This window comes from Eurosta solidaginis, chromosome 5 (assembly GCF_040869045.1).
Source record: "Eurosta solidaginis isolate ZX-2024a chromosome 5, ASM4086904v1, whole genome shotgun sequence".
Lineage (NCBI taxonomy): Eukaryota > Metazoa > Arthropoda > Insecta > Diptera > Tephritidae > Eurosta > Eurosta solidaginis.
In genome coordinates, this window is record NC_090323.1 from 1884186 (window position 1) to 1899473 (window position 15288).

Consider the following 15288-nt stretch of genomic DNA (forward strand, 5'->3'; position numbering starts at 1 on the left):
TCCAGTGAAACAGCACGGTTGAAAAAAGTCCTAGCAAAGGGAAACATAGTCCAGGGACTAATAAAGAAAGAGAACGGGGAATGGTCACGTGATAGTGAGGAATCCCTTGAGGTGCTTCTCGATACACATTTCCCATCGGGAGACGGTTTAGAAGAACCAGCAGACATCACTCACACTTCGATCACGGAGCTAGTGGTGCCGGGCTTGGTGACCGATACCAAGATCGAGTGGGCAGTGAAGACGTTTTCTAAGTTTAAATCGCCGGGCCCAGATGGTATATTCCCGGCCATGCTACAATTCTCAAGCAGGGCGGTCGTGGAATGGCTTAAAATAATATTCGATGGGTGCATAAGACTGAATCATGTTCCGCACTCTTGGAGAACTGCTCGTGTAGCTTTTCTACCAAAGGCGGGGAAGATCGGTCACGTGTATCCCAAAGACTATAGACCCATTAGCTTAACATCATTTTTGCTCAAAACCTTTGAGAGGCTGATAGATGTGTACATAAAGTCCAACGTGGATGGAAAGCTGCTCTCCACAACACAGCATGCGTACACCAAAGGCAAGTCGGTAGACACCGCATTGCATAGGGTGGTAATAAGCATAGAGAAATCCCTGGAATATAAGGAGTATGCTCTAGGAGTATTCTTGGACATTGCCGGGGCTTTCAATAATGTTGCAAAATGGGCGATTATGGATGGTCTTAATTACATTAAAGTACATCCTGCCTTAATCAGATGGATCGGCTGCATGTTAAATTGCAGAAAGATTACATCACAATGGGGATTGTACGAGGCCACGAAATCAGTGGACAGGGGCACGCCGCAGGGAGGGGTGCTATCACCTCTGCTGTGGACACTGGTCATCAACCAACTGCTCAGGCAATTAGATGAGGGACCCGTAAAACTTACGGCTTACGCAGATGACGTTGCAATTGTCATAAGTGGAAAATGCCTTCCAACGATTAGTTCTTTGATGGATCGGGCGCTTCGGGATATTCATACCTGGGCATCTAATGTCGGGCTGAAAGTCAATACGGAGAAGACGGATATGGTCTTGTTTACAAAGAGGTACAAGGTCCCAAATTGGACCAGGCCTAAGTTAGGAGCGGTGACCTTACAGGAGAAACCTTGCACAAAATATCTAGGAATCATCCTAGACAGTAAGCTGTCATGGAAGCTCAACGTGGAGGAGAGGGTCAAGAAGGCCTCAACGGCACTCTATGCATGTAAAAGAATGCTGGGGTGTACGTGGGGCCTATCGCCCTCTCTTTCTCATTGGGTTTTTACAGCGATTGTAAGCCCTATTCTATACTATGGAGTTCTTGTTTGGTGGAAAGCCACACAAAAAACAACATACCTCAAAAAATTAGAGGCGGTATGCAGACTATCGATGCTTTGCATTACGGGAGCCCTGAAAACAACCCCGACGGCTGCACTGTATGCCATTCTGCACATTCCACCTGTAGACCTGGTAGCAAAGAACAAAGCATTAACGACCGCAACCAGGCTCGGTGCTTCGGGGCAGCTTGAGCGCCGACCATATGGCCATAGTAGTATAGCGTCCTCAGTCACAAGACGAACAGACTACATGATTCCCTACCTGCACTTTGAGGGAGATCTTAAGGCCACAATAGAGGTGGACGGTTGGCGCAAGGGTGCGCAAATGGCGGACGAGGCGATACATGTGTACACCGATGGTTCCAAAATAGTGGAAGGAGTAGGGTCTGCGGTATACTGCGCTGATCCGGAATTAAGCAGATCCTACAGGCTGCCGGATTACTGTAGCGTTTTCCAAGCGGAAATATTAGCCGTAACCAAAGCAGTAGAAACCCTGGAAGAGAATAGCTTAAGCTGCAACCGTGTTAACTTTTATATTGACAGTCAAGCAGCAATTAAGGCAATAATCTCGCATAGCACAGCATCTAAATGCGTGTTAGAGTGTAAGCAGTCTCTGGAGAGAATCGGGACAGGGAGAAGCATACATCTATATTGGGTCCCAGGGCATATGGGAATAGATGGGAATGAAATAGCGGACGAATTAGCTAAAAAGGGCGCATCCCTTGAAGCTTGCTCCGTAGACGTCCCAATTAGATTGGGCGAGATTAAGCGAAGGCGAGAGGTGCACATGATCGACCAAGCAGAAAAGGCGTGGGTTCAAGCGCGGGGCTGTAAAGTGTCGAAGATTATGTGTAGGTCTTACAACCTTAGACTAACACAGTTGCTTCTATCATTAAAAAGAGAGGACTGTAGACTCATGACGGGTATTCTGACTGGACACTGCCTTCTGGCGTCACATGCCTTTAAATTAGGCTTGGTCAGTGATAGCAGGTGTATGAAGTGCGGGTTGGAGGAGGAAACGATCGAGCACGTTCTGTGCTCGTGCCCTGCACTTGCCAGGCTAAGACTCCAGCTATTAGGAGTGATACAGCTGTCAGATCTAGAAGCAGCAAGTGGCTTAAGTCCTAGGAAGCTTCTAGTATTTGCCAAGAGGACGGAGTTATTTTATAACATAGGTCCTGGTTTTTGATAGGGTTTTTCAGTTTGGTCGTTAAAACAAACTTCTGGTAACACTACGGACTCAATCAGTCTATGTGAGGTCCTCATGGACCGGCCAGTTCAACCTACCTACCTACCTAAGCCACCTTTTCATAGACCGGGTCACATACACAAACAGGTGGCGGCCATTAATTTGTTTCCAGCAACAATAGAGAATTAACAAGTTTCTATAATAACCTAGACAATTAAAATACTGATTTCTTCTAAGCAAATGTACTCTATCATTCGTTTATTTTATTTATTTACTATTTATTAAATATATTATGTATTTGTTGTAACCTTTTCTTAGCCATAGTCATTAGCTGTAAGTTTCAAGTTTAAATTGTTCCTATTTTATGCCTTTTACCGACTAGCACTATAAAATAATTTTTGCCAAATTGTTGTGCTGGGATGAATTGCCTAATAAATACAAATACAAATACAAATTTACCTACAAACTGAGCATGGTTCGAAACTCTAATAGTTTTTAGATTTTTAACTACCCTGCCAACAATTTTCAGATAATTTTATCGTCTATCGCAAAAAAGTTACTAAGGCAATGTAAATTAATTTCAAACACAAAAAATACTTTACCAGAATTCTTTTTTCCATCAGATATTTAGGGGATAGTTAACAATAATTTTTCTATTTTTTTTTTTTTTTTAATTAAATTTTTTTTTTTTATTTCCTGCACTTGAAACGTTATTGTGGTGAATGGTCCAAACAGATTTTTTTGAAATATTGAACAAGTTGAGAAAACCCCAAAATCCCTCTAATATTTTTATTCGTAAGAATATACTCTCGAACTTTTACTTATGGGGCAAGAATTCATTCGCATTTGTGGATTACTTGACTTCGAAGGGCGTTTGCTGTTAACCCACTTTTGACAAGACATTGGCGAAGGTATTGCTGCTTCAGAAATGGCTTCCTAGTGTAACGAATTTAGGGAAATTCCGCTCATTCCAAACCTTCTGCTAACGTTCGAATCGCTAAACTGTTGAATAAATAACTCCAATATTCAATAACGCAAAATGGTCTTTATTAGACTACTTTGAAAGTGCTTCACAATAACACTTATACTTCACAACCAATAGCGTGCCTAAATCAAAACTGATTAGTCATGCCTCAGCTTGCGCTGCTTTTATACCCTCGGTTTCCTCGTTCACCCATTTCTCCTAAGGTCTAGTAATTTCTAACTTCATGCTTGGTTACCAGCCATATACATGTATATTTGTAGTTTGTGGCCATATGCGTGTGTATATGTGAGTGCTACTTCGGCTGATGATTACATGTGTTTGTAAGTATCTCTTCGTTGCCTTGTATATATGTGTGTAAATGATGATTGATTTGTTTAGAGTGGCAGCTTGCTTTATTGTTGCTGTGCCTTTATTTACTTAGTATCAGCTTAGTGATGCTAATATTCGTCACACTATTCTTCGCCAAGTTGAACTTCTCAAAATTGTATATCGAAATAGTTACTTTTGCGATAGAAAAGTACTATCTTCCTCGACACTTTTAGTAACTTCATTGCCTATCGAAATATTTTCTAAATGCTTCGTCGCTTTCGGATCTAAATGATGCCTCGCTCTGGGGGCGCAGTTCTTCCCGATACTTTTTTCAGATTTGTCGTATCGAATTGGTGACTTGCGCGATAGGAAAAGCTGGCAGGGTATATATGTATGTATACTTTTTTGAAATATTTTGATTTGATTCGGTTTCTTGTGATTAATGAAACAGGTTTTTTCATACATATTTCAAAATATTCCTTCCATAACAAAAATTGCAAAATGTTTACTCACGTGCATAGTATAGTTCCGTTTATGTATTTATATTTATTATTTCTTTGCCTATCGAAATAGTTTCTAAATGCTTCGTTGCTTTCGGATCTAAATGATGCCTCGCTCTGGGGGCGCAGTTCTTCCCGATACTTTTTTCAGATTTGTCGTATCGAATTGGTGACTTGCGCGATAGGAAAAGCTGGCAGGGTATATATGTATGTATACTTTTTTGAAATATTTTGATTTGATTCGGTTTCTTGTGATTAATGAAACAGGTTTTTTCATACATATTTCAAAATATTCCTTCCATAACAAAAATTGCAAAATGTTTACTCACGTGCATAGTATAGTTCCGTTTATGTATTTATATTAGACTGAGTCGATTTATTAACCGATATCGCTCCATCGATTTTTCGATAGGATTTGGGCTCAGTTCCACTACCATACCCAAAAAAATAATTTTCGAGCCTGCGGAAAAAAATGGCGAAAGGGTAAATTTTTCGACCAAAACACTCGCCAAAACCCAAAAAATTGTTATCGCCAACGTTTTTACAACAGTTTTTTGAAAAAAAAAAAAATATACTTTTTGGGTTTTGGGGAGTGTTTTGGTCGAAAAATTTACCCTTTCGCAATTTTTTTTCGCAGGCTCGAAAATTATATTTTTGGGATGCGTAGTGGAACTTTTTTTCCTGAGCCCAAATCCTATCGAAAAATCGATGGCGCGATATCGGTTAACTTTCGTCCATACAAATCGACCCACCCTAATGTATGTATATGCATACAATTTTTCTAAAAATAATCCCATTTTGTTTATTTTTAACCTTGTAGACTTTGCAATGATTTGCAGACTTTAATTCAAGAACGTGCTGATATCGAAAAGGGATATGCAAAAAGTTTACGTACATGGTCAAAAAAATGGGGAGAGCTTATAGAAAAAGGTAATATTTTATTTATAACATCAAACTGAAATTATTTTTCAACACGCAAATTTATTATGTATTAAGTAAAATTTTACGCGGTGTAAAAATGACATGTACAAATTTTCTATGCTGGAAGAAATTTCTTATTTAGTGCCAAAAAAACATACATTTTCACCTTTGGGGAAAATTTTAAGGTTCGTATACCCCACGATAAGTGTCACGGTCGCCGCGGTGTGGTGGTAGTGTGCTCTACCTACCACACCGAAGATCCTGGGTTCATCCTCGGGCAAAGCAATATCAAAAATTTAGAAACAATTAGAAGAAAGTTTTTCTAAGCGGGATCGCCCCTGGACAGTAATTTGACACTAGCAGTGTATTTCTGCCATGAAAAACTTATCAGTGAAAACTCATCTGCCTTGCGTTCGGAGGCGGCGTAAAACATGTACGTCCCTTCCCGCCGATTTGTAGTAAAAATTAAAAACGACGCAAATCAGAAAAGAAGTACGTCTTAAAATTTCTACCAGTCGGTAAAAAGTCATCGCTTAGTTGTAAGCGTCTTTTATGTTCTTTTTACAACTCTTAGCTTATTTTTGAGCAGAAATACTCCTTGGTCAGATATGAATCCGATTCGCTACGGCTTAAATATCGCTTTAACTAGAACGATAGCTCGAAACATTAAACATCAAAATGAGGCCCATTTTAATAGAAGATGTAGATACAAATCAACACAAATCTCTTTAGATTCCATGCATATGTCCGATCTTATTATGTAGTTTTGTGGCATTGGCGCCTCATTAATGGATGATGAAAGAGAAATTGTTCTTATAATTTGATCCGATCATGGTGTTTCCCCTACTTCAAAGCAAATTTGCAGCTAGCCTGTCATCAGCATGGCTTCAGAAAACTCCATAGCACCACCACGCTAAATGCTATTAGCACCCAGATAAATTGCGGTTTAAATCAAAACCCCCACCATATAACAGTACTCGTTGCGCTAGACCTATCAAAAGCTCTTGATACGGTCAACCATGGCACGTTACTGCGAGACCTGGAAGGGTCTACCCTTCCCCCATGTCTTAAAAGGTGGACCGCAAATTATCTGGGTGGTCGGCAGGCATCGGTGCAATTTAGAAACGAAACATCAAAACCGAGAAGAATTAAACAAGGGGTGCCACAGGGTGGTGTCCTATCCCCACTTTTGTTTAATTTCTACATATCTAAGCTACCTTCGCCACCAGAAGGAGTTACTATCGTTTCCTACGCCGATGACTGCAGAATAATGGCCACAGGCCCAGGCCCACAGATCGAAGAGCTTTGCAACAGAATAAACGACTACCTGATCTCTCCAGTTTTTTCGCCTCGCGAAACTTGGCATTTTCACCGACTAAATCCTCCGCGACCTTATTTACAACATGGACGTCCCAAATGTCGACCATTTTGAACATCCATGTCGATGGCACTACGCTACCGACTGTCCTACGCCCCAAAATCTTGGGTGTGACGTTTGATCAGGATCTACATTTTGGTGAGCATGCAGCCGCAATTTGACCGAAAATCCAGAGCCGTAACAAAATCCTCAAATCCCTTGCTGGCAGTACTTGGGGAAAGACAAAGCAATTGGCAAACCGGTGAATCCAGTACTCAAAGAACAGTACCCAAAACTTGAGGAAGAGGAACGCATACTCCCGAGGGAAACACGAGTCACTCTAGCTCAACTTCGTTCTGGATACTGTAACAGGTTAAACTCTTACCTATCCAGAATCAACCCCGACATACAAAATGTATGTCCCACTTGCAATGTGTCCCCACATGACACCAACCATCTCTTTAATTGTAATGTGGAACCAACGCCTCTAACACCCCTTTCACAATTGTCCGCCCCTGTTGAAACTGCTAGTTTCCTTGGACTCCCGTTAGAGGATATTAATGACAATTAGTGATCGGTCGCACTTATTGGATGGGGCGAAGCACTGCTACAACGACAACAACAACATCATGGTGTTTCTGCAAACATGTTGATTATTTTGTTTTCATTTTGTTCGCCTTAAATGATATCTTGCCTACGCGGTTTTTGTACGGCTATATTGCCCTCTTTAACCGTTCTACATTGGTATAATTGTTATTATTGTTCTTTTTCTCCCCATAGAGATTACAGAGGTATGCAACTTTGTGGGTCACACTTTAGCATTAAATTCGGATTTTTAGTTAATTTATTTCTTTAGTTTTCTCTTCAATTATTTGCCGGTATTGTCACTTTTTATAGTTGAAATCTATTCTTTCGGTTAGCTTCTTTTGTTCTACATCTACGTAATGGGCTTCTTCAGCGAAATGCGAAAATAAGAACTAGCAAAAAATGTAGACATACATACATTGCACTCAATTAATACGTATGCATATTTAATTTCCCTATTCCATTACATGTTCTCATTTTTTATTCCGAAGAAACAAAACATAAGCTAAAAAGTAATTTCCCAGTTTTCGAATTCTGGCTTCAAAACATAGATATTGGCTTTCGAAGTTCGAAATTGGAACTATCCTAATATATTTTATTTTTTTACTGTGCTTCAAAGATTATTTGAATTAAGATTCAAGTTCGGGCCTAATCCCAAAGCACGCTCAATCGGCGTTGTTTGTTTCTCGTTTTTTGAGGTTGTGCCAAACTACGACCCGTTAAGATCATTCTAGTTTGGGATTCGTAAAGAAAGCATCAAAATGCATTATAATACATGTTATTAGATTAACAGATCAGTACAAGGGTTTACAGTGTCGTGTACCAGTAAAATATATTGGCTTATGTTCATTCCTAAAAGAAATCAAGAAAAGTTGAAAAAAAATGTAAGGCTGTTGTGGGATTCAAAACACGTTTCCTTATTAGTCGGCTAGGAAATATATTTTCAAGTTAACAATTCCTAAAATAATTTTATTATCACTTTATAGGGGAGTATTTTTTCAAGAAAGCATGTCATAGTTAAACTGTGGGTAGTTCTTTGAATTTCATTAAACAACAGCATTATAGTATTAACCAATATGAACCTATACTAGTTTTATACTAAAAATCGTGCAGTATTAGGTCATTAAGTTGTTTTAATAGCACATAAGTAAGAATTCAGTAATCAATGACCCTCCATTCACGAAAAAACGATGATTTAACAAATGCTAAATAGTTTGTCAACCAAAATTAATCAAAAGCACGTTACAGCAATGTATTGTAGAGACTACAGTTATTCAAGAATGTGCGCATGTGTGTAATGCATGTTCATTAGGGAGGGAAATTTTAATTCAAAAAATGTTTGTATGTTGGCCTATTTGTCTCTCTTATTCAGCAAACGTATTAGCCATACAAGAAATGGCAAAGGAATTGGCGCTGGTGTTCAAGAAAATTAATCAAGAAATGCAGAAACATACGGGCATTGTGAAAGTTAAAAATCTTTCTATTCCTCCATTGCCATACCTACCTGTCAAATAGTAGCTGATAGGGAGAATGGCTGTCGCGAATGGGCAGAGAATGGAATAAGGATTTGTTTTTTGGTCGCGGTTAATATATTGAAGTGCCATGAATTACCAATTTGTGTTTCAAACCAATTTTTCTTTTAAATGTGTGTACAGAAAATCAGACGGCATATTAATATGCATTTCTAAAATCTAGCTTATAGCGAAAATATGAGCAGCCAATTGAGCAAACATTTTAAAATATGTAAATAATGCAAAATACTAGTCGCCTAAAAAAATGTTTGAAAAATACTTGAGCAAATGATATAAGTAATCGAACAGCGATTTACCAGGTCATCCCGGCAGTTTATTACATAATGTGCAGGTATTTTTTTTAAACATTTGCCACGGTCGCAGTTGAAATGACCTGTAAGATCAGTTGTGTTAACAGAAAAATCAGTTAGCTTGATTAGGAATCTGTCAATTTTACAAAATTTTGTTAACTTAAGAGCAACAATTTCTCCTCTGTTGAAATGACTAAACTAATTTGTTCGTAACTCGGTCGAATTAACCATAATTCGATCAATTTCACCGAATCTCCGTTAAGTCAAGAACAACAGAACCGATTTGTTGATTTTACTAGCACCATTTCTTTCAGTGTAAGTAATGGATATGACGAAAACATGGATTCCCATAATTTTTTCACCTTTAACCGGTCTTTAAACTCGGTACAAGAAGAGATAACGAAAATATTTTTTTGTTTTTTCAAGTTCAAATCAAACTAGGAAAGCCCTAATGTTGTAAATTGACAATGTGCCATAAGCATATTTTATACAAACATACATACAACTGTGTTCAAAATCATAGCAGTGGCTTATGAAAATTTCAGTCATAGTTTTATACACTTTTAATTTGTCTACATCGGAACATAGGCCCAAATATACCACTCTGCGTTTAAATAAGTTTATGATACAGTTATCACATTCATGAAGCCCCGTTACATTTTCTGCTGCGCATTTGGTTTTTATTGTGATTAAAAGTAGCAGTGTAATTGAAGTAGCCGTTCTTTTTAAAGTATTTGGAATGCAGCGTGAAAATTTTAAATAATTTCAAGTGGTACAGTCGGTAGTTATATATATTCATAATTTCTTATACAATAATTTTTAAAAATGGACCGTGCTAAACACTGTTCTAAAGAAAAGCGAAAACTCATCAAAAAGTTAATGGCAGAAGGCAAAACTTACAAGCTTATGGAGGATTTGCTCGGATGTTCCGCCAAGAAGATGACGAATGTCATGTTGGTGACAAAATCAATGTGCAGGGATGCTTCTCTTTCTATGGCACAAGTCTGCTATATTGGGTAAAAGAGAATATGGATGTGATACTGTACGTAGAATTATTGAAGTCAACTATGCTATCACACGCGGGATATGCCGTTGAAACGGGTATATCAACAAGACAAAGACCCTAAGCATAACAGCAAGTTGTCTAAAAATTGGCTTGTTTGAGGTCATGGACTGGCCAGCTCAGTCCGCTGACCTTGGCCCCATTGAGAATCTTTGGGCAGAGGTCAAGGAAGCAGTAGGGAAAGAGAATCCTTGAAATACGAAACAGCTGTGGAGTGTTGTGAAGAAGGTGTAGAAAGCCATACCTCTCGAGAAATGCAAGCGTTTAATGGATTCTACGCCGTTGCGTAGCTGTACTATACAACAATGGCCATTCGAAGTATTCCAAGTTTAAGCCATTAATTGTAACATTATAAAGCATTAGATTTCTAATGTTGTTAATACTAAATACTGCTATTAATAATCACAATTCAAACCAGGGACGAAAAATAATATTTTTTTTTTTCGGAGTCGAAAAAGTCCTGGTCAAAAAATTGTCCTATGTGAAAATGTTTGAGTTCACAGGTATCCCTATAGCAATATCATGTCGAATCATGCATCCTTTTTATTTTTTGAACTTTTTCCATAGAAGTCCTCATATAAAAGTAAAATCTCTATTTTTATGTTTTTAGTCCGATAGAACTAGTTAAACTCGGACTTTTAAAAATAAAAGCCCGGAAATAAAAGTTAAATCCGGACTTTTATTTTTTAAGGCCAAAATAAGAGTCCGGCTTGATAACAAAGAAACGTCTTATCCGAATAAAAAAAATTTTTGTTTCAGATAAGCCGTTTCTTTGTTATCAAGCCGGACTTTTATTTTGGCCTTAAAAAATAAACTTTTATTTCCGGACTTTTATTTTTAAAGTCCGAGTTTAACTAGTTCTATCGGAGCCAAAAAATACAAAATCCGAAAATAATTTTTATCTTGATCCAAATATATTAAAAGTCCAAAATTAATAGTTTTGCAAGGAATTATATTATAAAAGGAATAACAGTTTCGCCCCTGTTTGAAATTATTAATTTGACACAATTTTATTAATATAAAGAAAACTTTAATTTTATTAACAAACTTAACTATACTCCTTGGAAGCTTGAAAATGTGCAAATTAAACTAAATAAAGAAAACAATGAAGAATACAAGCGCGTTTTTTCTGCGCTTGAAATTCTGCTTACTTGCCACTGCTATTATTTCGAACACAGTTGTATATATTTACAAACCATAAGCGTTGTTCGTTGACGAGCGTGCGCTATACTGATGACTAGAAACTGTAAGTGGTCAAATGAAGTCATGCTTTTAGTTGATGTTGCTTAAACGTTAAACATTTGGCGGGGCCATTCAAATTTGCATCAAAACATTCAATATGAAGCATCCACAAACAACAATTGTCATTGATATGCGAATGTTGTCAGTATTGTTATTACACTTGCTGTCATCGCTGATTAGCTATATATGTATGTGTGTACAGTTATGGGTAAAAAAATAGCACCAAAACACCTTTCAATTATTTGTTTTGATTTAAAATATTGCACGAAGGCGCACAATTAAAACCAAACTACAAATATATTATTAAAGTGTTGAGCTATTTATTAAACATTAGCACAGCCGGCAGACGCTGTACTCTCTTCTCCTTCGTCTTCTTCTACATCTTCCATTTTTCCTTCGTATTTCTGTCCTTTCTAAAAAAAAGGTCATTCCCGAAATGGGAGCTGAGATGGGCAGAACATCAGGCTGTCTTTATTGGCGACTTGATGCAGAGATTCTATGTATGTGGAAGTTTGGGATCAATACAGGCAGCCTGATGCTCAACCTTTCTCAGCTGCCATTTTGGAAATGTCCTGACAAACACTGCGATTGGGGATCTATTTGAAAAAAACGCACTATCTCATTAGCACATTTTGAAGGAAATATTCAGATGGAGTGTGGCGTTTTTGAAACAAAATTAAAAAAAAAAAAATCGTTCTTAAATTAAACTCTTAGCTAGGGAGTTTTCGCAATGGCAGCCGAGATATTGCACTCCTGCGTAGATTTTCGGATAGTTTTGGAGTACGTCGGTTGTAGTCCATTCGTCTTTAAGGAGTCCAAGTCTTACTTCGTGTTTATAAAAACTTTTAGGGTTTGCAAACAATTCCATTTTGAATTTTGGTGCTATTTTTTTAGCCAAAGGTGTATATACATAAATGGGTAAATAAAATGTTTGTATAATACATTGAAATATAATATAAAATGCAGGCGTTACCATGCGCGACCTGCTGCCCATAATGTGAACAAATGTAAGTTTAGTTTGATGACATGCTATTCGGACTATTACCGACAACTCGAAACGCCAGCTCTATTGTTATTAGAATGGTTTTTACATTTTTTACCTGATTTTATTTTGAATACCTATTCCCTTTGTGTTTTGGCAAGGGATCATTCCAAAGGTTTCAAAAATCAATTGCGATGGTGAATACTACATATGTGAGACCTGACTTATACATACCTATGAATGGATGTACATTAACCTGGGTCGATTTGTATGGACGAAAGTTAACCGATATCGCGCCATCGATTTTTCGATAGGATTTTTTGGGCTTAGGAAAAAAAAGCTCCACTACGCATACCCAACAAAATAATTTTCGAGTCTGCAAAAAAAAAAATGGCGAAAGGGTAAATTTTTCGACCAAAACACTCCTCAAAGCCCTAAAAATATTTTTTTTTTTTTCAAAAAACTGTTATAAAAACGTTGGCGATAACAGTTTTTTGAAAAAAAAAAATATTTTTAGGGCTATGAGGAGTGTTTTGGTCGAAAAATTTACCCTTTCGCCATTTTTTTTTTTGCAGGCTCGAAAATTATTTTTTTGGGTATGCGTAGTGGAACTTTTTTTTCCTAAGCCCAAATCCTATCGAAAAATCGATGGCGCGATATCGGTTAATAAATCGACCAAGTCTAATGTACATACATATGTATGAATCGAAACAAATCCCAACAAACAACACCAAAATATTTCTCCAACACAAAATTTAAAGTCATTCTACTTGCCTCAAGCACTGGATGGTATATTCGTTTGTTTTATCAATTGTTAAGCAATATAGAAACGAAAATTCCTCAAGCAGTGAATTCCTATTTCTGTCATTTTTTATGAACTTGAGCTACATTTACAAATTTCCCAACACAATCTTATGTCGAAGACAAACGTAGGTGATTTTGTGGAAACAATATTTGGTCAGTTATTTTTTATTCTGTCTAGGCCCGGTTATAATATAAGAATGGCTCATGCACAGCATCAATAAATTTTAGATTAATTATTATTTGTTGGAAGATTTACAATATAACCCCAACACTTCTAGCACTGGCTGCTCTTCTTTCGTTTTTTCGATAGTTCAAGAAAACAGACTAATAGTATAGCCCTCTTGCTGCTGGTGTGCGTGTGTAGCAGTAATACGAAATTCCAATTTGCCCATCACTGATCTACATACATCTGGTACAACTTAAAAGAGGTGCAGCCGAAGTAAATACTATTTTCATTTCTTTGTTTAATTCGTATGTACGTACTTATATATATCTCGGTCAGCGAATTTCATTTACATACATACATATTTAGGCATACGAAATTTATAAGAAAACAAAATAATTAGTAAAAATATTGCTACAAAATAAGATAATTACGTGCCGGATCCGTGCGCATTTTGCGCAACCAATATAAAAGTCTCTTATCAAATATCAACAGAAATCAGCTGTTCTATCAATCAATTAAAACGTACAGCTTGCGCTGTCATCTGGCGTATAGTAGCAACAGCCGGTAATGCAGTGTCATAGTACAAATAGATTTTTTTGTGTGCTCACAATCGTTTAATTTTAACAAATTATTTTAACAAAATATATCTAAACAAAAGCACTACGATGAATATTGCCCAAAGCCTGCTAATAGCCCGAATCTCCATCTTTACAACCAATACTTTATTTATAGATTTGGATTCCAAATAAGAGAAGAAAAAAGAGACCCGTACATAAAAACAGCAATTAGAAATAATATATATGATTTAGTTATATTCTTGCTATCATACGCTACTTTGTACATTCTACTTTATCATTCACTCTACAATTTTAAGGTCCCGAATATGGCACTTCTGAAGCAGCTTGGAAGGGTGTACTCACGGAGGCTGAACGCATCAGTGACGTACACTTGAAGATTAAGGAAAATTTATGTAATGATGTTATTAGCCAAATAAAAAGTTGGCAAAAGGATAATTACCATCACACGTTGATGCAGATAAAGCAGCGTAAGGATATGGAAGATTTATTTAAGAAAGCGCAAAAGCCTTGGGCTAAATTATTAGCTAAAGTAGAGAAGACAAAGTCTGATTATCATGCTGCCTGCAAAACAGAACGGAGTGCTACCAATCAGGAAAGAAATGCAACAGCAGATAGTTCATTATCACCAGATCAGGTAAGTGTAACGTAGAACATTAATGAAAGAATGTGCATATTTCCATATATCTCGCTTAGAAACACTTATACATAGCGAATACTTTTCTGTCATTATGAAGCCTAGGGGCTGTTATCAATTATGCCTGCTCTACGTTCGAGCTCAATAGACTTCCCTTTCCTTTCAGAATCTGAAGTTCAGATATAAGAATTATTATTTCATATATCAAACGTAATACGATGTCGCAGTCAAAATTATTAGCGTAGCGTAAAGTGTTTTGTTTGTGTCATACAAATATTTGGCCTCTTTTGTACGCCTGTGTTTATCAAATTTCTGATTGATGTTGTTGAAATATTTATTTAGCTACGGACTCTATCCCAAAAGAATAATTTTTTTTTCAACTGATTAAATTGAATCCTTAGATTTGGATTTAATTAGTAAAGAGAGTTTGTTATCCATTATTTTGATAACTTCTTCAAAGCAAATATCAATCCATAGCTGAAGTTTAACATACAAGCAACTTGCGAAAACTTTTATAATATTGTAACGAATTTAGCGAAATTCCGCTTATTTGAAACCTGCTAACGTTCGAATCGATAAACTGTTGAATAAATTACTCCAATATTTTGTATTGCAAAAGGGTCTTTAATTGTACAACTTTTGGAGTAGTACAATTATACTTCGCAATGAAAAGCGTGTTTAAATCAAACTGATCAGTTATGCCCCAGCTTGCTCTGCTTTTATACTCTCGGTTTCCTCGTTCACACATTTCTCCTAAGGTCCAGTTCGCGAACTTCATGCTTGGTTACCAGCCATATACATGTATGTATTT

The 15288-nt window shown here is 37.1% G+C and overlaps 1 protein-coding gene across 8 annotated transcripts in view; it reads left to right on the forward strand.

Moving 5' to 3' along the window:
- Synd (protein kinase C and casein kinase substrate in neurons protein Synd) overlaps positions 1 to 15288 on the forward strand; it is a 35565-nt gene that overhangs the window by 13092 nt on the left and 7185 nt on the right. For all 8 annotated transcript variants that reach the window (XM_067788443.1, XM_067788446.1, XM_067788444.1 and 5 more), the window contains exons 3-4: positions 5144 to 5253; positions 14140 to 14477. In XM_067788443.1, coding sequence (XP_067644544.1) covers positions 5144 to 5253; positions 14140 to 14477 — 448 coding nt within the window. The remainder of the gene's footprint in view (positions 1 to 5143; positions 5254 to 14139; positions 14478 to 15288) is intronic.